The sequence below is a fragment of the Salmo salar genome, chromosome 26 (genome assembly GCF_965601325.2).
Source record: "Salmo salar chromosome 26, fSalSal1, whole genome shotgun sequence".
Classification (NCBI taxonomy): Eukaryota; Metazoa; Chordata; class Actinopteri; order Salmoniformes; family Salmonidae; genus Salmo; species Salmo salar.
This window is the reverse complement of record NC_138316.1, coordinates 8,298,160-8,319,055: the sequence shown is the minus strand read 5'-3', so window position 1 is coordinate 8,319,055 and position 20,896 is coordinate 8,298,160. Positions and strand designations below refer to the sequence as shown.

Genomic DNA, 20,896 nt, shown 5'->3' with positions numbered 1-20,896 from the left:
CACTCCCGTTTCTGACAGTTGTATAAAATTGAGCACACAACCATGCAATCTCCATAGACAAACATTGTCAGTAGAAGAAGCCCAAACATATAATATTTGACTACAACATAATATTTTCAAACCGAGCTTACATTTGTATACGATCACAGATACAGTGCATTCGGAAAGTATTCAGACCCCTTGACTTTTTCCTCATCAATCTACACACAATACCCCATAATGACAATGCAAAAACTGGTTTTTAGAAATTTTTGCAAAGTTATTACAAATAAAAAGCTGAAATATCACATTTAAATAGTATTCAGACCCTTTACTCAGTACTTTGTTGAAGCACCTTTGGCAGCGATTACAGCCTCGAGTCTTCTTGGGTATGACACTACAAGCTTGGCACACCTGTATTTGGGGAGTTTCTCCCATTCTTCTCTGCAGATTCTGTCAAGCTCTGTCAGGTTGGATGGGGAGTGTCGCTGCACAGCTATTTTCAGGTCTCTCCAGAGATGTTCGATCGGGTTCAAGACCAGGGTCTGGCTGGGCCACTCAAGGACATTCAGACACTTGTCCCGAAGCCACTCCTACGTTGTCTTGGCTGTGTGCTTATGGTCGTTGTCCTGTTGCAAGGTGAACCGTCGCCCCAGTCTGAGGTCCTGAGCGCTCTGGAGCAGGTTTTCATCAAGGATCTCTGTGTATTATGCTTTATTCATCTTTCCCTTGATCCTGACTAGTCTCCCAGTCCCTGCTGCTGAAAATCATCCCCACAGCTTGATGCTGCAACCACCATGCTTCACTGTAGGGATGGTACCAGGTTTCCTCCAGATGTGACGCTTGGCATTCAGGCCAAAGAGTTTAATCTTGGTTTCATCAGATCAGAGAATCTTGTTTCTCATGGTCTGAGAGTGCTTTAGGTGCCTTTTGGCAAACTCCAAATGTGCTGAGGAGTGGCTTCCGTCTGGCCACTCTACCATAAAGGCCAGATTGGTGGAGTGCTCCAGAGATGATTGTCCTTCTGGAAGGTTCTCCCATCTCCACAGAGGAACTCTGGAGCTCCTTCAGAGTGACCATCGGGTTCTTGGTAAACTCCCTGATCAAGGCCCTTCTCCCCCGATTGCTATGTTTGGCCGGGTGGCCAGCCTTTCCAAATCATGTCCAATCAATTGAATTGACAACAGGTGGACTCCAATCAAGTTGTGGAAGCATCTCAAGGATGATCAATGGAAACAGGATGCACCTGAGCTCAACTTCGAGTCTCAAAGCAAAGGGTCTGAATACTAATGTAAATAAAGTATCCGTTTTTTTTATTTTTTAATACATTTGCAAAAAAAAATCTAAAAACCTGTTTCGCTTTGTCATTATGGGGTATTGTGTGTAGATTGAGGAGGAAAAATATTTATTTCATCCATTTTAGAATAAGGCTGTAACGTAATAAAATGTGGGAAAAGTAAAGGGGTCTGAATACTTTCCGGATCCTCTGTATCTCTCTATTATACGTGGGAATACTTTAAAACAGATTTCCAAAATGAAAATCACTTGGAGATGATTTTCTGCTACTGTATTTATACAGTCTTTTATGTCCCAAACTTGCTCAGAAAACTTGGGGGGGCCAAATAAAATGACCCGCGTCCCACCAGTTAGGGAACCCTGCACTATGCTCTTTATTTTATACATCTACGTCATATCACTGACTCTACCTTGAAGCTTACACCTGGCAAGAGAAAAAGGTGAACTTACAGACTTCCCCCAATGCTGTGACACTGTATTATTTCTGAGTATTTAAAACAAGTCTCTGTCTGTCAACCTCCCTCCTCTCCTCCCCTCTTTCTCAGGTTCTTTCTCAGGTGGTGGTGGCAGTAATGGCAGCCCCCTGCAGCTGCAGCAGCAGCAGCCAGACCTACGGATGAGGAGACAGCACTCGTCAGACAGCGTCAGCAGCGTTGCCAGTGCAACCAGCCACTCCAGTGTGGGATCCAACATGGACGCCGACGCTAAGAACAAGAAGAAGAGCAAGAAGAACTGGGTATGTACTTTCGCAGACACGCACACGCGCACGTTACACACGCTCGCACGCACACAGACACGCACACTGGAACTGAGTATGATCACTCACAAACACACAACAAACAACACACACAAACATATCTTACTCCAAATGAAATCTAACAGCTTGTATTTAGGTTTGTCTCTGTCTCACTTGTTTCGTCTCTCTATATATGTATTCATGTGTTTGTAACTCACACTCTGGGGTCTCTTTCTCAGGCATCTTGCACAGGGGCCAAGGGGAATGCAATGCAATTAGCTACCCTTGTAGACTCAGTTACTGTTAAAAGAAATAGTGTACTGTATAGGGAATAGTGTGTAATATGGTATGTTACCTAGATCTACAATTGTAGAGGTTTTGTGAAATAGAGAAACGCAGAACATATTCGAATATTTTCCATTTCCTGTTGATACAGGAAGTTAACGTTGTTCCATTTCTTGTTGTGTTCCCTCTTGCTCCTTGTTGCTGACAGATCGTGTCTTGCACAGGAGGACAGTTTGAAGATGATGATGTATGCATCCTATTTGTGTTTAGGTTACTATAGACGCTTTTAGGCTGTGTGCCTTTATGTTGATATCTGTAGGCAACAAAATCGTGATCAACCTGAAAGCTTTCGTGCCAAGTAATTGTATGTGTACCGCTTCAAAGATGCTAGATGGAAACAGCCACGCTTGAGACTCTAAAGATACTACTAGACTCTGTTTTGTTGCCTACATCTACAGTATCTTGATAAGCTGATTGTTGCTCTAAGAGCTGCTTTCATACCCAGTGTGTCACTGCTGTAGTGTCTGTAGCAAATCTATCTCCTAGTCGATCCTCCTGACTTGGGCTCAATTCCAATAACATTTCAGAAATTGTATTACATTCCAATAGAGGAATTTGGTTTCCAACAGGATTTGAAATGGAATTGAGCCCCACTCTAATTGCTTCATTGTATTGGCTGCTATTGAACCTGTCTAGACCCTAGTCATTTGTGTTCCTATCCTCTTTTGCCATAGATGCAATATCATTGAAGTGACCCTGTCTAAAGCTGGCTTTAGCTTTGAATTTTCTCTATGTATAGCTCTATAGATTTATCATAGAATGCTCCTGTCCCAATCCCAATCCACTTTGTGTAGACGGGTATACTCTCTATAGGCAGTTTCAACAAGCGAAAGTCACGTGACACGTTTAAGATCTAGAGATAATAAGCTCTTCTCAGAGAGCCCATGGTTCTCACGTGTTTTTTTGCACAGGCCATAGGTGGTCCGTTGATCATTTGCGGATTGGAAAAGCCATATGTGGCAGGGTGTAGTATGTAGGGTGTATGTGGGCTGTCTGTGAGGAATCATGGTAAGAAGGGTAGTGGACCGTAAATGAGCCACCTACTAGAAGGACATCAGTCTGCACCAGTGTGGGTTGAAGCAAATGGATTCAGTATCTTCTGGTGCAGGACAGTTGTATTCCTATTCGAGTGCGTACATTCTATTTTAATCGCCTTCCATTCTGTACCCTGTTCAGAGATTCTCATGATACAAGTTCTAGATGTGTAGATTGCGCTCCCGATTCCTAAGGTTTTACTTTTGGGATGCCTTAGAGCATTTACCACTGTACACTTTCTGTAGCCTCCACTGAACGCTGGCTATGTCCCTACCACTAACACGCTCACACGCTCCCCACTGAACCTCTGCTGTTTTGTGTCTCTCTCTCTCTCTGTCTTCCTCTGTGCTATCGCTTCATATGGCAGGTCTATGAGGTAAGAGTGGACAAAAATATGAAAAAACGAAAGGCAGCTTAACCTCAAGCTAACCTTAACCTAACCCCCTGCACTCTGTAGGTTACTAACACAATCCCTCTTCTTCCTCTCCTGTCCTCAATCATCCCTCTGCTTTCCTCTCCAGTTGTGTTCTTCATCCTGATTCCTTTCCTGATGTGACTTTGAGTCTGCTCTGAAACAAAAACGTAATATAAGGCTCAATTCTAATGCAACCATTTCACGGTAACCGTGTAGCAAACATACTATACCATTTTAGCTGTACATTAAAGTTACATGAAACTGGTAGTCTCCACAACAGCCTTAGGTGCTCTTTTCTAGTCCTATTCACTGCAGCGTAGATATTTCTCTCTACAGTCTACAGTGCATTATACAGTTATATACACACACAGTAGGTGAGGTTAGTGGACTGGAAGTCTGTAAACACACACACACACACACACACACACACACAAACAATAACCACCTGACAATCATTCATTTGTGTTTAAAGCATAAGCTCAAGTCACGGCCTCCCTATAGCACTAGTCCTTTCCCTTTGCCTCTCCTTCCCTTCTCTCTTTTCTTGATCTATCTCTCACTTACTCAGGCACTCCCCTCACAGCTGCCTTCCTCCGCTTTCCTCCAGCTTTCCCTTGCTCCCCGTCTGTTTTGGGAGTGTATCCTCACACTCCTCTCTCTCTCACACACCCACACGCACGCATACACTCACCCTCCCCTCCTCTCTGTCTCTCTCCCGCCTGCAGTTGCGGAGCTCCTTCAAGCAGGCGTTCAGCAAGAAGAAGTCTCCCAAGTCCGCCTCGTCCCACTCTGACATAGAGGAGATGACAGACTCCTCCCTCCCCTCCTCCCCCAAACACCCCCACAACGGATCCACAACGTCCAGCCACATGCTCAGGAACTCGCAATCCAACTCGCTGTACGTATACGGTGTGCTGAGAGAGAGAGAGAGAGAGAGAGAGAGAGAGAGAGAGACGAGAGAGAGAGAAACAAGAGAGAGAGAAACAAGAAAGAGAGAGAGAGAGAGAAACAAGAAAGAGAGAGAGAGAGAGAGAGAGAGAGAGAGAAAAAAAAAAAGTTATATCAATGAGCATCTGTGTGTAGGCTGTCGGACTGTCTGGACGGTGAGGCGGAGACGGTGATGCAGCTCCGCAGCGAGCTCAGGGAGAAGGAGATGAAGCTGACGGACATACGCCTTGAGGCTCTCAGCTCGGCCCATCAGCTGGACCAGCTCAGAGAGGCCATGAACCACATGCAGGTAACACACCCACACACGGTGAAACGTACGCGCACACGCACGCACACACTGTTTTGTGGACCGACTGTTGCTATGTCTTCGGGTGTTTTCTCTCAGGGGGAGATAGAGAAACTGAAGGCAGAGAATGACCGTCTGAAGCTGGAGAGTACGGGGAGCGACAGAGCCCCCTCCCAGGCCTCCGTTTCCTCCTCGCCCCCTCACCATACACACACCCCTACACCAGGGCCTGGCCTGTGCCAGCACAGCATCAACCTCACCGAGTCCACCAGCCTGGGTGAGAACGACATGTTTTGATGTGGTATCTGTACAGTTGACTAAATGTGTGAGCATGTGTTTTAAGTGCGTGTACGTCTGTATTTGTGTTTGGGTAGGATTGCCTTTGAGAGTGTGTTAGTCTGATTGTGTATTTTTTTTGAATGGGTGTATGTATGAGTCTGACTCTTCTCTCCCTCTGTCCTCTCAGACATGTTGTTGGATGATACAGTGGGGGATGGAGTGATGAGGAAAGAGGGACGACATGTGAAGATAGTGGTCAGCCTGGATGAGGACCTCTCCCAGGAGGCCAGGGCTCGCCACTTCCTGATTGGCTGTATCGGTGTGAGTGGTAAAACCAAGTGGGACATCTTGGATGGGGTGGTCCGCCGCCTCTTCAAGGTAAACACGTGAATTAATTACTTAATTCGTGAATAAAGGCTTCATTAAGAAAAGGACTGTAAAAACTGTTAAATCTCTGTGGATTGATGAGGAATTGAAAAATGGTATGGTTGAGAGGGATGAGGCAAAAGGAATGGCAAATAAGTCTGGCCGCACAACCGATTGGCAAACGTACTGCAAATTGAAAAATCATGTGACTAAACTGAATAAAAAGAAGAAGAAACTACACTATGAAACAAAGATAAATGAAATAAAGAATGATAGTAAAAAGCTTTGGAGCACCTTCCATCATTCATTGAATCAGATGGCTCATTCATCACAAAACCAACTGATATTGCCAACTACTTTAATGATTTTTTGAAACTTAAGCATGACATGCCAGCAACAAACGCTGACACTACACATCAAAGTATATCTGACCAAATTTTGAAAGACAAGCATTGTAATTTTGTATTCCGTAAAGTGTGTGTGGAAGAGTTAAAAAAATTAGTTGTCTATCAACAATGACAAGCCACCAGGGTCTGACAACTTGGATGGAAAATTACTGAGGATGATAGCGGACGATATTGCCACTCCTATCTGCCATATTTTCAATTTAAGCCTACTAGAATGTTTTTGCCCCCAGGCTTGGAGGGAAGCAAAAGTTATTCCGCTAGCTAAGAATAGTAAAGCCCCCTTCTGTCACATAGGGCGGCGCACAATTGGCCCAGCGTTGTCCGGGTTAGGGTTTGTCCGGTGTAGGCCGTCATTGTAAATAAGAATTTGTTCTTAACTGACTTGCCTAGTTAAATAAAGCTTACATTTTTTAAAATAAATACTGTCTCAACTAGCCGACCAATCAGCCTGTTACCAACCCTTAGTAAACCATTGGAAAAAATGGTGTTTGACCAGATAAAATGCTATTTTACAGTACACAAATTGACAACAAACTTTCAGCACGCTTATAGGGAAGGACATTCAACAAGCACAGCACTTAGACAAATGATTGGCTGAGAGAAATTGTTGATAAAAAGATTGGTGGGGGCTATTTTGTTAGACGTCAGTACGGCTTTTGACATTATTGATCATAGTCTGCTGCTGGAAAAACGTATGTGTTATGGCTTTACACCCCCTGCTATATTGTGGATAAAGAGTTACCTGTCTAACAGAACACAGAGGGTGTTCTTTAATGGAAGCCTCTCCAACATAATCCATGCAGAATCAGGAAATGTCCCAGGGCAGCTGTCTAGGCCCATTCGTTTTTTCAATCTTTACTAATGACATGCCACTGGCTTTGAGTAAAGCCAGAGTGTCTATGTATGCGGATGACTCAACACTATGCACGTCAGCTACTACAGTGTCTGAAATGACTGCAGTTAGTTTCAGAGTGGCTGGCAAGGAATAACTTAGTCCTAAATATTTCTAAAAGCATTGTATTTGGGACAAATCATTCACTAAACCCTAAACCTCAGCTAAATCTTGTAATAAATAATGTGGAAATTGAGCAAATTGAGGTGACTAAACTGCTTGGAGTAACCCTGGATTGTAAACGGTCATGGTCAAAACATATTGATACAACAGTAACTAAGATGGCGAGAAGTCGGTCCATAATAAAGCACTGCTCTACCTTCTTAACAACACTATCAACAAGGCAGGTCCTACAGGCCCTAGTTTGGTCGCACCTGGACTACTGTTCAGTTGTGTGGTCAGGTGCCACAAAAAAGGAAAATTGCAATTGGCTCAGAACAGGGAAGCACGGCTGGCCCTTGGATGTACACAGAGAGCTAATATTAATAATATGCATGTCAATCTCTCCTGGCTCAAAGTTGAGGAAAGATTGACTTCATCGCTACTTGTATTTGTGAGAGGTATTGACATGTTGAATGCACCGAGTTGTCTGTTTGAAATACTGGGACACAACTCGGACACCCATGCATATCCCACAAGAGGTCTCTTCACAGTCCCCAAGTCCAGAACAGACTATGGGAGGCACACTGTACTACATAGAGCCATGACTACATGGAACTTTATTCCACATCAAGTAACTGATGTAAGCAGTAAAATTAGATTTTACAAAAACTATTTTAAAAAACAGCGGGGACTGTGAAGCAACACAAACATAGGCACAGACACATGCATACACACACAATAACATACGCACTATACACACATTTACACATGGATTTAGTACTGTAGATATATGGTAATGGTGGAGTAGAGGCCTGAGGGCACACAGTGTGTTATGAAATCTGTGAATGTATTGTAATGTTTTCTAGAATTGTATAAACTGCCTAAATTTTACTAGACCCCAGGATGAGTAGCTACTGCCTTGGCATTCATAGTAGGGTTGCATATCACCTAACCCTTGACCTTTTGCCCTCATGCTTCTGTAGGAGTACATCACCCATGTGGACCCAGTGAGCCAGCTGGGGCTGACCTGTGACAGTGTGGAGGGATACAACATCGGGGATGTGCATCGTCATAGCAACAGCAGTGCCGCTCACACCCCCGAGCTGCTGCCCTGCGGCTACCTGGTTGGAGACAGCGACACCATCAACATCAGGCTCAAAGGTAAGGTGTGCGTGTGTTTCTCTAAATGTGTGTATCTCTCCCTACAATCCGGTGTGTATTGTGTACATGGGTTTTCTGTGTAAGCATTTCCCTCTCTCTCCCTCCCTCTCTCTCCCTCTCTAGGTGTGAGCAGTGAGTGTGTGGACTGCCTGGTGTTTGACACTTTGATCCCTAAGCCCATGCTGCAGCGCTACGTGTCTCTGCTGAGGGAGCACCGCCGTGTCATTCTCTCTGGCCCCAGCGGCACCGGTAAAACACACCTGGCTAATCGTCTGGCAAGACACCTGCTCCTGCAGGAGGGCCAACCCCTGACCCCTCATTCCGTTGTCACCTTTAACGTGGACCACAAGTCTAGCAAGGTACGTAGCTATGCCCCTGAAGCACCTCACGAAGCATGGGGTACCGACTGGCGAGACGATACTTTGTGTGATGTGACGATTCATTTGCCCTTTTTTTTCTGTTATGTTAGACATGTATCTTGGTGGCAGAACTCGAAAAAGTGTGTCCATGTTAAAGCAACTCAATAGGGTTTTTGTGCGTTGAAAAAATACTTGATGTGTAAACCTCGTCTGTCTGTCTGTCTGTCTGTCTGTCTGTCTGTCTGTCTGTCTGTCTGTCTGTCTGTCTGTCTGTCTGTCTGTCTGTCTGTCTGTCTGTCTGTCTGTCTGTCTGCGTCTGTCTGTCTCTCTTTCTCTCTCTCTTTCTCTCTCTCTTTCTCTCTCTCTTTCTCTCTTTCTTTCTCTCTCTCTTTCGCTCTCTCTTTCTCTCTTTCTTTCTCTCTCTCTTTCGCTCTCTCTTTCGCTCTCTCTTTCGCTCTCTCTTTCGCTCTCTCTTTCGCTCTCTCTCTAGGAATTGCGTCAGTACCTGTCAGGCCTAGCTGAGCAGTGCAGCAGTGACAGACCAGAGGCAGAGAGCCCTCTAGTGGTCATACTGGATAACCTGCACCATGTCTCCTCTCTGGGAGAGATCTTCAACGGAGTGTTCAACTGCAAATACCAATGTTGGTGAGTACATGCACACGCGCACACACACACACACAATTGTGTTTATTGTAAATGTGTTGATTTTCTGTATGTGTGTGTTCTCTCTGTTCCCAGCCCCTACATCATCGGTACAATGAGCCAGGCCACATCCTCTGCCCCCAACCTACAACTCCACCATAACTTCAGGTAGGCTAACTCAACAGTTCAATAGTAACTGAAATGAAACAGTAAAATGTTTGAATTTGAAATGCACTTTGCATGATTCTTCATTAGGTGGCAGCAACAGACTGGGCGGCGATCCATTGCCCTCTCTCCATTCCTTCAGAATGGAAAGATGGAGTGTCTTCATTGGCTGTATTCATGAATGAGTAACTTAACCTATTAACTCCTCCTCTCTCTTGTTTGCATATGTGACCAGGTGGGTGCTGTGTGCCAATCACTTGGAGCCTGTGAAGGGCTTCCTTGGTCGCTATCTGAGGAGGAAGCTGATCGAGACGGAGATCGGCAGCCGCAAGCGTACCCTGGAGCTGGTAAAGATCATCGACTGGATCCCTCGCGTCTGGCACCACCTCAACCGCTTCCTAGAGGCACACAGCTCCTCTGACGTTACCATCGGTAGGTAGAAAACACAAGGACGTCATAAACCAGCTATATGCCCCAATCCAAAATGAATGGAAAAGATAAGCACAGTAATTTTGAGATTTCTGGTTCTTATCTTTTCCATTCATTTGAGGTTTAACCTCTATGGGCTAGGTGGGACGCTAGCGTGCCACCCGTGGTGCACTCCATCAACAGCAGGTGCATTTCAAGAGCGGCAAATTTGAATCCAAATAAATGTCAAAATTCAAATTTTTCAAAAATACAACTATTTTACACCATTTGAAAGATAAACATCTCCTTAATCTAACCACGTTTTACGATTTCAAAACGGTTTTACGGCGAAAGCATAAATTTAGAGTATGTTAGGACACTACATTTACAAGAGTTGTGTGTAATGTTTTGTCAAGTCAAAGACAGGGTCACCAAAACCATAAAACCAGCTAAAATGATGCACTAACCTTTTACAATCTCCATCAGATGACACTCCTAGGACATTATGTTAGACAATGCATGCATTTTTAGTTCTATCAAGTTCATATTTATATCCAAAAACAGCGTTTTACTATGGCATTGATGTTGAGGAAATCGTTTCCCTCCAATAACCGGCAGTCAAGTCAGCGTCACAAATTAAATAATTAAAATTAGAAAACATTGGTAAAATATTATATTGTCATTTAAAGAATTATAGATTTACATCTCTTGAACGCAATCAACTTGCCAGATTTAAAAATAACCTTACTGGGAAATCACACTTTGCAATAATCTGAGCACTGCGCCCAGAAAAATACGCGTTGCGATACAGACTAGACGTCATGTTGGGGAGATCTAAAATCGAAAATACTATGTAAATAATCCATTACCTTTGATTCTCTTCATCAGATGTCACTTCCAGGTATCACAGGTCCATAACGAATGTAGTTTTGTTCAAAAAAGCTCATCATTTATGTCCAAAAATCTCCGTCTTGTTCGCACATGATCTAAGCCAGCCGGACTTCTCGTCATGAACGAGGGGAAAAAATATATTTCCGTTCGTTCAAACATGTCAAACGTTGTATAGCATAAATCATTAGGGCCTTTTTTAACCAGAACATGAATAATATTCAAGGTGGACGAATGCATACTCTTTTATAACGTATTGGAACGAGGGTACCCAACATGAACTCGCGCGCCAGGTGTCTAATGGGACATCATCGTTCCATGGCTCTTGTTCGGTCAGATCTCCCTCCAGAAGACTCAAAACACTTTGTAAAGGCTGGTGACATCTAGTGGAAGCAATAGGAAGTGCCAAAATATTCCTAAACCCCTGTGTTTTTCAATGGGATAGGTTTAAAGTCAATACAACACATCAGGTATCCACTTCCTGTCAGAAAATGTCTCAGGGTTTTGCCTGCCAAATGAGTTCTGTTATACTCACAGACACCATTCAAACAGTTTTAGAAACTTTAGAGTGTTTTCTATCCATATATAATAAGTATATGCATATTCTAGTTACTGGGTAGGATTAGTAACCAGATTAAATCGGGTACATTTTTTTTATCCAGACGTGCAAATGCTGCCCCCTAGCCCTAACAGGTTAAGGGCATATAGCTTGATCTACAAAACCGATGGGGTGGGATGTGGACTAATCTTGACATTAGGCAAATGTATATTTTGGAATATAATGTGTTTTATGCATGTCATTGTGCTTTGGTCACAATATTCTCAATATTCATAACCTCATCTGGCCATAAACTCATTTTCCAAATGAGGATTGGAAGGAAAGGCACAGTGGCACTATTTCACATCCATCTGACCTTTGACCTTTGCCTCCCCAGGGCCACGCCTCTTCCTGTCATGTCCCATGGATGTGGCTGGCTCCAGGGTGTGGTTCACTGACCTCTGGAACTACTCCATCATCCCCTACATGCTGGAGGCAATCAGAGAGGGACTGCAGGTAGGCTATAAACACACAAAGGCATGCCTTCACCGGCTCCAAGTACAACACGCACTTGCATTATGTATGACACTCACTGTCTTATCATATTATTGTCATTCCTCTACATTGAGACTTATAATGCTCTCTCCCCTCCGTCCGCCTCCCTCTCTGTAGCTGTACGGCCGTAGGTCAGCGTGGGAGGACCCTGCATGCTGGGTGATTGACAGCTACCCCTGGTCAGCCACGCCCACCGCACCTGCTGATTGGCCCCCGTTGCTGCAGCTCCGCCCAGAAGATGTGGGCTTCGACGGTTACTCCGCCCCCAGGGAGGGCATCAGGAAGGAGCCGCCACAGAGCGACTGTGACGCAGACCCACTGGTGAGACAACATGCGCGCGCGCACACACACGCAAATGCTCAAAACAGGTAAAGTGTACACACACACACACACACACACAAGCAGGCACTGCAGATCCAGAAGACAACACAGACACTCACACACAGTCCCACTCACGCTAACCTTTGACCCCTGCGTCTCCGTCCTCAGATGAATATGCTAATGAGGCTGAAGGAAGCAGCCACTTCCTCCAGCCCTCAGAGATACGACAGCGACTCTAATAGCAACAGTCACCAACACGACATCCTGGACTCAACACTGGAGTCAACATTGTGATCCGACTCCTCCCCCTTCCCAAGAAGACAAAAATACATTCAGTTAACGTTTTTATGTTCGGTCAATACAACATTTCTTTCGAGTGTGTTTTTCAAGCTCACGTCCACAAAAATCAAGCCACTTTAATTGTCATATCAAGAACACTATGGGTGCAGGTAACCCAAAATGAGAGAAGAACTGAAGACGAAAAAAGGAGTGAAACAGAAAGCTGCTGCACTGTTCTATTTTTGCACCGTCATAGCCAACCGCTCTCCTACTTCCAATCCTCATGTACCATTTAGACAAACGACTGACATAAACCAGAATTTTACACTGTGCATCATCATCTTCATCATCTTCGCCGTTTTCCTTATCAGCATCAGTACCATGGTCTCCTTATTTAAGAAAACATAGAGACTGCATCTTTGAGCCAAACCCACCACATCAGCAAGCCAGGCTCCTCACGACTCTTCCCCAGCTGCAGTGCTCCAAACTGGGCTACAGATTGAGCTACAGGCCCTTTCCTTTGGAGCATGGTGCTGGAGGTCTCATCTTCATCATCTCCACAGAGACCAAATTCACTGGTTCCCAATGCCTCCTTATGCCCCCAATGACACACACACACCCATCACCATTCACCTGCCCCTACATGTGACTCCTTTAGTCCCAAACGGGTCGCCGTAGCATAAGTTTCTTCTCCAGACCAAAGTCTCTACTTTGGTGCTGGACTGAACTTAAATAAGGATGCCTTACTTTTTTTGTAACAGACTTGGTGCATTAGCTACTTTTTTTATTTGGTCTTTTTGGCTGTAAACTTACAGGGCTTTAAGTCGACACTCTCTTTGCGTTGTGCCTAGGCAGGTGGGCTTGAAGAGCAGCGTCGACTATCGTCATATCGAACACTAATGCCATGTTATTAAGAGGTTATTAGGGCTGGGAAAGGGACTTGGGCTTTAATAACATGTAATGAATTGTATTACTCCCAATGCTGAGAAGTTTGGAAAAGTTTGGATATAACTTACTAAGGACAACTTGTGAGATGGAAAAGTACATTTGGTTGGTGCTCAAAGTACACGTCATTTTTGTAATGGGTATGTAATGAATATGAGGGAACGTTTATTAAGGAATTGTTTTAATCTCTATACCTCATCTACCTTCTATACACCCCTTTACGCCTTTGCCATGCTTGTTGTCTGTTTTGATTATGTGATGTGTACTGATTATTATTGTCATGACAACATGTTGAGTGAATAATGTAACAATGTGTATATGCTGCTTTGTTTAAAGTCATTGTACTTGAGGTCATGTTTAAAAGGTACAAATGAGAGAGTACAAAATGGGAGAAGTTAAAGATTTAGAATGGTTATGGCTTCAGGTCAAAACAGATTTTTTTTTTCTTGGCTTCAGAAATTTGTATTTTGGCCCCTTTCCTCCACACCTTCATCCTAGGAGGAGAAGTGTGTTTTTTGGGGGGTCCGATAGGTTATTTGTTTCCAGCATCGCACCCATTATCTTTCAGTGTTCTTAGTCATCAAACCTATGCAACATTCATTTCGAACTCAAAATTGAAGCCAAGCCTTATGTCAGTTCTTTAAGGTTTTTCAGCACTGCCAAGAGATGTACAGCAAGTGAACAGATTTTGTGAATACTTTTTGGGGGGCTGGTACAGTCTTTGTTCATTTACAAATCAAATCAAATGTGTCTGTACATTTGGAGAGGGTCTCTTGTCATGGTAAATGCAAGCACAACAAAAAAAACGGATATGTGTGTGTGTTTGTCGGTCTGTATGTCCACCGGTGAAATAACCTGCTCGCTTTGAGAAGTTTGGATGGTGAAATGAATGGAGTTGCTGTTGAATTCACATGTTCTTAAAACTTAATGAATGTGTAGCCTTCTTTGCTATGTAAAACAACAACAACAACAAACATATGTAACATAACAGTGTAAATACTTGATTACCTTGCAACATTTTGATGACTTTTCTAGCCAATTTGTAACTACTTGAAAATGAGTATTTTGTGTACAGTCTTTTGCATCAGAGCAGGTGTGTGTGGAGTTTATCATCAACGTTCTCTCCAGAGCTTGGAGAACTGATTCTGAAGATCACTGTACTAGTCTTACGTCATTTGTGATTCAATAAAAATCATGGTTATTTATTAATTAATGCAATGTGACTATCAATTATGGCTCTCTACTAACATAAACCTATCGATCTATTTCATTTTTTTCTTCCATTTTGTAACAGACATTATACCATGTAACTGTTACATTTTATTTGGTATTTGTACAAAACATATTGAAATATTAACACATATACACACAATACATTGAAATAACAAACGTAGTGAAATATTAACACATATATACACACACACACACACACACACAATACATTTAATTAACAAATCCGTATAAATTATGCACGAAATGTCTACACTTTTCAATAAAAACTGTAAGTAGTCCAGGTAACTCCATTTTCTTGGCATAAAATATCCTTACAAATAGTTGTACAAAATACTGTACAATTGAAAGAGCTGTGCAAAACAGCAAATCATTTCTAAGTATAATCTATAAACAGGGACGGCTCCAGGCATAAGCGATATAAGCGGTCGCTTAGGACCCACTATATATATATTTTTTGAACTCAGTCAGGTTCTCAACTTACTGTTGAGAGTTAGAATAGTAGAATACACAAGGTGCAAGTTTGAAATTTGGTTGTGCATCAGCAGCTTTTCTCTTGTTTTGTCAGTCACTGACAGTCACTCAATTAGCCATTCCTGCAAACAATTTTTAGGTTGGTAAGTTAGTCTAGCCAGTCATCTAAACTTGTAGAAAATCATGGCCGAATTCCGACCGGGGCCAGGGCCCCATTAATCACTCTCACTCAGCTATCATTAACATGACAAGTCATGGCAAAATGAGTAGAATTTAATGACATTATTATAAAATGTCAACATTTTCTCTCCACACCATGGCAAAATTGGTAGAACTGCAGAAAAATTGCTTTAAAACTGCAAAAATGTCTTACAACTCCATCGCAAAATGAGTAGAATTGCATGAAACGTGTTATAAAATTGCCACATTTTCTGTCCACCCCATGGCAAAGTGTGTAGACCTGCTGAAAACTTTCTTTATAACTGCAACATTTCCCATTCGCCACATGTCAAAATGTGTAGAATTGAAGGAAATGTACTTTAAAACGCTGCTGTCAAGAGGGGGGGCCACAAAAAAAAAAATCCCTCTTGGTGGGGGTCCCTCAACAAAATCTCCCTTTGGCCCCCCAAAAGGCTAGAGCCGGCCCTTTCTATAAAATAAACCCTGCAGTTATTTTTAAAATAAATAATCACAGATGTAGCCTAAATTGATTTGACAGAAGTTCATTGTTTGAAAATATTGTGGAATATGAAATAAATACATTTCTTTTTAGTAGTTGAGTCTAAATTAAGGGATACAGCCTCTTGCAAACATGGTCACATAGGTACAGTTAACCTGTGGATAACCATTTTATAAACATATCTTTGAGTTTTTATAAATCAATTAAGAAACTGTGATCTCTTCTTCATCCGATTCTGAGAATTCCGAGTGTTTGCTGCAGAGAGATGGCGACGAGAGGTTCGATCCGCCGCTGTTGGACAGCTCGTGCCCCGCTGCGGGGGAATGGCAAAGGCCAGGCACGCCTCTAACGCCGAATGGGTCCTCTTCCATCTCGTCCTCCTCCGCGGAGGACTTCTTGCCCACGTCGCTGAGGTCTGGGTGTGGGTTCGTTTTGGTGGGCAGGGTCTGCTCGCGACAACCTCCTGAAGACAGGAGCTCCCTCTCTTTAGAGTTCCTCCACTTCATTCTGCGGTTCTGGAACCAGATTTTAACCTGGCGAAGGAGAAGGAATAGTATAACCAGTTAGTTCGGGTTTAAGTTTGTAGAGGTTGACTTTCTTACAGAGTTTCAATAATACAAACAGTATCAACTTTAGCATGCATATGCGTTAGAGTAATTAGCCCCGTGCAAATAAAAGTCAATGGTTTACCTGTGAGTCTTTGAGACCGAGCTTTGAGGCCAGCTTCTTTCTGTCTGGTTTGCTGATGTATTTCTGTTTCTGGAACATCTTCTCCAGAGCTTTGCGCTGCACGTCAGAGAACACTGCCCGTCTGAGCATCCCTCTCCTCGGCTTTCCTCTGTTGGCCAGTGGCCAAGAGAAGGTCCCGGGGATGGGCACGACCGATGAAGACGCTATAGAAGAGGAGACGGGGAAACGTTAATTCAACAAATAAACACTGTTCATTCATAAAACCATGCCAAAACGTAGCAATAGGCTTAAAATAAACGTTAACCTCGGTCCCCTGGAAGGCTATTTCTTTAGCCAACTAGCCTACTTTTTTTTTACACTTGTGTACAAACTTTGCTGTTATGATTGAATATGCTTCTCTCCTTTGGCCGCGGAATACATCTCCTTTTTGAGTGAAATGGCACGAGGTGACTAATTAGCACATTGGTCGGTCCCCAGGCGCATTGGTATGGTAAAGAGGCAGCGTATCCTTTTAGGAACCCCGCGAGGGCGGATAGAGGAGTTAATAAACCGTGAACGGTAATTGTGTAGTAATGAACTAACGCAGAAAAGACTCTGGACAGGCTGCGAAGGCCATATATTATCGCAACAAAAGGAGATTTACACTTTCAAACTAAACACCACTGCATACCTGAATACTGATGCCGAGGGGCCCAGGGTGCATTTTTGTCTGCCCTCAAATCATTTTCATTAAATGAACACGAAAAGCTATTCAGGCCGCTCGAGCTGTTTTGTGAAGGTATTCAGCGCAGCCCATGAAAGGACCCCAACTCCATTATGGTTTGTCTGAATGAAAGCACGGACTAGCGACTTTATAGACTTTTCTAAGAGATTATTCTTTATCTCGCCCTGTTGATTGGCCCTAGAGTTTAAAAACTGAGAGACGAAGGGGGACGTGTAAGGCATGGTGTGTTTTTCAGGTTAGGGATATAGTAAAACACTGAAATGTTTTAATGTGCACTGATTTGATTATTGTTCGTGCAAAGAATACTTATTTCCAAGCCACTTAATTATAGCACACATGCAAATGTATGCCTATCTGTAAAGCCTACCATTTATTGCCAAATAACTTGGGCTAAGACTACCTCCATATCCACAACTCATGGTTGCACTTCCCATAATCAGGCACATCAACAAGCTATGTGGTCTTGTGAGAATATTGAGAGCAGTGAATGGCGCCTAATAGGGAAATTAGTGTATGACTGGTCCACGCCTCTTGCCCGCCTGGTAGAAGTCACTCTGGGGTGCGTTGGTGGCTTGCGCCGGGGGGAGCTGACCAAATTGGTCATGATGCTGAAAGCATTGTTGGCAGCCAGTGGCCCAGTGCCCCTGCCCTGTTGGAAAACGCGGGACTGTGCGGAGGAGACTCCAAAATGACCTTAAAGCATAAGACCGTGGGGGAACGAGCCCGACCCGCAGCCCGCCTCGAAATGAAACCTTAATGATTCCGGATAATTGGTTAATTAGCATTTGGGGAACAGAGGGCTGTATTCGCGACCAGTGATCTCAGCAGCAAGGAAGTCAGTGCAAATGGAATCAATTCCACCCACCCCACCACACCCACTCTGAAAGCGCTGAAAAGTTCACAAGCTAAGTGCCTATATAGGGCATGTGCAAAAAGGTGCACATTTCAGAGCTTTGCAGAAAGCGTTCAAAGCATTATTTCGAGTCCATTTGGAAAGTCGTTCTACAAAACATTTTGATATGAAAAGTTCTGAACGTTGTCCCAGGCGAGGGGTGAGTGTCAACTGTGCGCAAAGTGCAATTCAACGGCGTCTGAAAGTGCATGATGAGTTCTTTACCTGGGAAATATGTAGACCTGAAGAAGGCGGGGTGAAAGGATCCGTCGAAGTAGGGGAGAGAGAAGGCCTTGGGGTGCATACTGTGGTGGATGGCGGGGGGCAACGATGCTGTAGAGGAAAATAACGTGTCAAGGAACGCCAACAATCAAGGCAACACTCATGAAAAGACAAACATGTTTTTATCTGTTTTACAATATGCTAAGTGTATGAAACTGCTAAAATTACCAATTAGAAAGAAGGTACAACATTCCTAACATCACACTTACCGGTCTTTGGTGATGGTGCAAGGATTGCGCTGACTCCAAATTTAAGATAAGTTGGGTCTTTACTACTCGGTTGTGACGTTTTCGGAGAGCGTGATTCACGCGTCGAGGCAGTTGGAGAGACGATGCGCTCCTGTGGCATGGCACTGAAGGACATGGTCGTGGTGGTTGTCGCCGGGGAGACGCTTGCTGAAGGGAGCGTCCGGCTGAAGTGGTACTCCGCCGGCCTGCTTATCCGCAGCAGGTCCTCCACAAGAAAGCTGGAGTGGGTTGGAAACGCGTTCTGCAGAGACCGTTGGAGCGGCAAGGAGGCGGAGGGGCGGTAAAGGCCTGGGTACATCGCATTAGGCGCAAGGACGCTTGGGATCATCATGGTCCCGTCTGTATTATAACGCAACACGAAACGATCTGTTGAAATACTCCGTCAAGAACAAGTGAGGATCTGATAGGTTCCAATCTGAATGACTAGCTTTACTCCTCTGGCCCATCTACTCTGGGGAGAGGCGTTTTTATAGCAGGCTGCCCCAAAGCTCCTTTCAGAACTGTCAGCCTCAACAATGAGGTTCAACAAAGTTCTCTACATGAGTCGCTTTCAAGCGCCGTCCCGGGATCGCTGATTGGCTAGAGAGTGCAATTTATGATTGGATTAGACTTCATAAGCAAGGAACACACAATGTCCCTTCCACAAAAGAGCCATAGTCATCAATTTTGCATATTGACCACGTTCCATTGAGGCCCTGCGATTGGGTTTTGTTTGGTGGAGACGCGCACAGGCTAATTAAAAAGATATCCTAAAAGATTCAAACATAATTTGGAGCTTCTGAATGAGGGCTTAACCGGAAGAAGCAGCTATATTTATTCGGCTCCCCTGCTGTGTTTTAATGGATCAAAAGTCCTAATGAAAGCTATAGCCCACTAAAAATTACAATTGAATGCAGTTGAGTTTATACCACATTGCTTAGGCTATAATAACGCGATCATAACGACAACAACAATTAATTCGTATTACAACAACAAAATATAATGAATAAATATTGCATGAACGCATAAATAATATAGGCTATGAATATTGACAATCATTTTCACAATCATGATAACAACGATAGGCTAAGTCTAATCGCCATGGTTTCATTTAGCAACCTTTATAACTACCCTACTTTAAAATGTGAATTTATATGGGAATATGTGGATTGCGTAAAATATCCATTGGCTTCGTGTTTCATCGGATTCTCAACACTCAATCTGGACCTCGTCATGGAATAATGTCTTAAACGGATTTCTGCTCTCGGAACGCTTTAACAGATGTGTTAAATATCACGGGCTTTGCAAAATCTTCATTCAGTGCGCCAGACGTAGACCCACTGCACATTTGAGCGGAGAGAAGTGTGCGGCCCTAACCGCGTACTGCTGATCCTGTTAACCATGAACTAACTGTCACCATCAGCTGCCATGGCGCCCCTCTCTCGCTTTCATAAAGCCCTACTGGAATAAAAGCTTTATTTCTATAGACGGGGTTTGTTCTGCTGTTTTAACCAGCTGAATAAAAGCGCATCTATGATTTGATTTAAAACGCATTCATATGAGCGGACATTGAAAGCTGGTATAAAACTCACATTAAAGCGGGATTTGAGCCTGTTACCGTCGCGTTTAGTCTGCTCTGTCTTTAACCAGGCATTAGCGTTAAAATAAATCAATTTCCAAACAGAAATTCATTCATGCTACAATTTTTTGTTGTTGGACGAAATAGTGTATAGACTAAAATAGTAAGCATATTTAAACAATGTCAAACGAATAGTTTAGTAAAAAAAAAAGAAAACATAGCCAATTGACATATTTGTTTATTAAAAGCAAAACAAAAATATAGGCTAACGAAATAAAATAACATATTAGGGAAGGAAAATGGGATACCTAGTCAGTTGCACAACTGAATGTATTCAACCTACCAGAAATGTTTAATTCATATTAGCCTAAATACATTATCATCAAGTTAGGCTATAATTTGCTTTCAGGACAAACAAGGTTAGCGAAATGTTTTAAAGCATCAAAAACAAATGAAAAACGAATGTTATGATGTTAGTTTATACTTTCTTGCTTCATAATTCAACGCATTACTTTAAGCACGTGATTTTTAATGTAGACTACGTTTCATCAACATTACAGCCATTATATTTATCCTATGTTTGATATAAATGTTATTCGAGTAATGATAGCCTAAGGGGTTCAACATGAATCAAATGTAAAGTGGTCACAATCCGTTAATTAAAACGGAACGCCTCCGTGAAACGATTTCCTTGTGAGAGAAAGTGAACGCTTATCAGACGTGCGTTAGCCTTTCTGCTTGGCCCCCCCAAAAAAGGTCTGCGCCGCCCCCC

General features: G+C 43.3%; 2 protein-coding genes across 9 annotated transcripts in view; one reads left to right on the top strand and one right to left on the bottom strand.

Annotated features, from left to right (window-relative positions):
• Positions 1-14,556, top strand: part of LOC106587075 (neuron navigator 2) — a 335,183-nt gene extending 320,627 nt beyond the window's left edge. For all 8 annotated transcript variants that reach the window (XM_082969356.1, XM_082969354.1, XM_045708752.2 and 5 more), the window contains 13 exons: positions 1,821-2,011; positions 4,532-4,704; positions 4,890-5,043; positions 5,140-5,317; positions 5,507-5,697; positions 8,070-8,247; positions 8,371-8,606; positions 9,097-9,251; positions 9,345-9,416; positions 9,649-9,845; positions 11,645-11,763; positions 11,920-12,123; positions 12,292-14,556. In XM_082969356.1, the coding sequence (XP_082825482.1) occupies positions 1,821-2,011; positions 4,532-4,704; positions 4,890-5,043; positions 5,140-5,317; positions 5,507-5,697; positions 8,070-8,247; positions 8,371-8,606; positions 9,097-9,251; positions 9,345-9,416; positions 9,649-9,845; positions 11,645-11,763; positions 11,920-12,123; positions 12,292-12,417 (2,174 nt within the window). In that variant the 3' untranslated portion in view covers positions 12,418-14,556. The remainder of the gene's footprint in view (positions 1-1,820; positions 2,012-4,531; positions 4,705-4,889; positions 5,044-5,139; positions 5,318-5,506; positions 5,698-8,069; positions 8,248-8,370; positions 8,607-9,096; positions 9,252-9,344; positions 9,417-9,648; positions 9,846-11,644; positions 11,764-11,919; positions 12,124-12,291) is intronic.
• Positions 14,557-14,654: 98 nt separating this feature from the next.
• Positions 14,655-19,063, bottom strand: LOC106587078 (homeobox protein DBX1-B). The gene is made up of 4 exons (XM_014175014.3): positions 18,528-19,063; positions 18,262-18,369; positions 16,421-16,623; positions 14,655-16,263 (listed from the first exon to the last, which is right to left on the bottom strand). Exons 1-4 carry the CDS (start codon positions 18,895-18,897, stop codon positions 15,934-15,936), a joined length of 1,011 nt encoding a protein of 336 aa, XP_014030489.1. The 5' UTR covers positions 18,898-19,063; the 3' UTR covers positions 14,655-15,933.
• Positions 19,064-20,896: the final 1,833 nt, after the last annotated feature.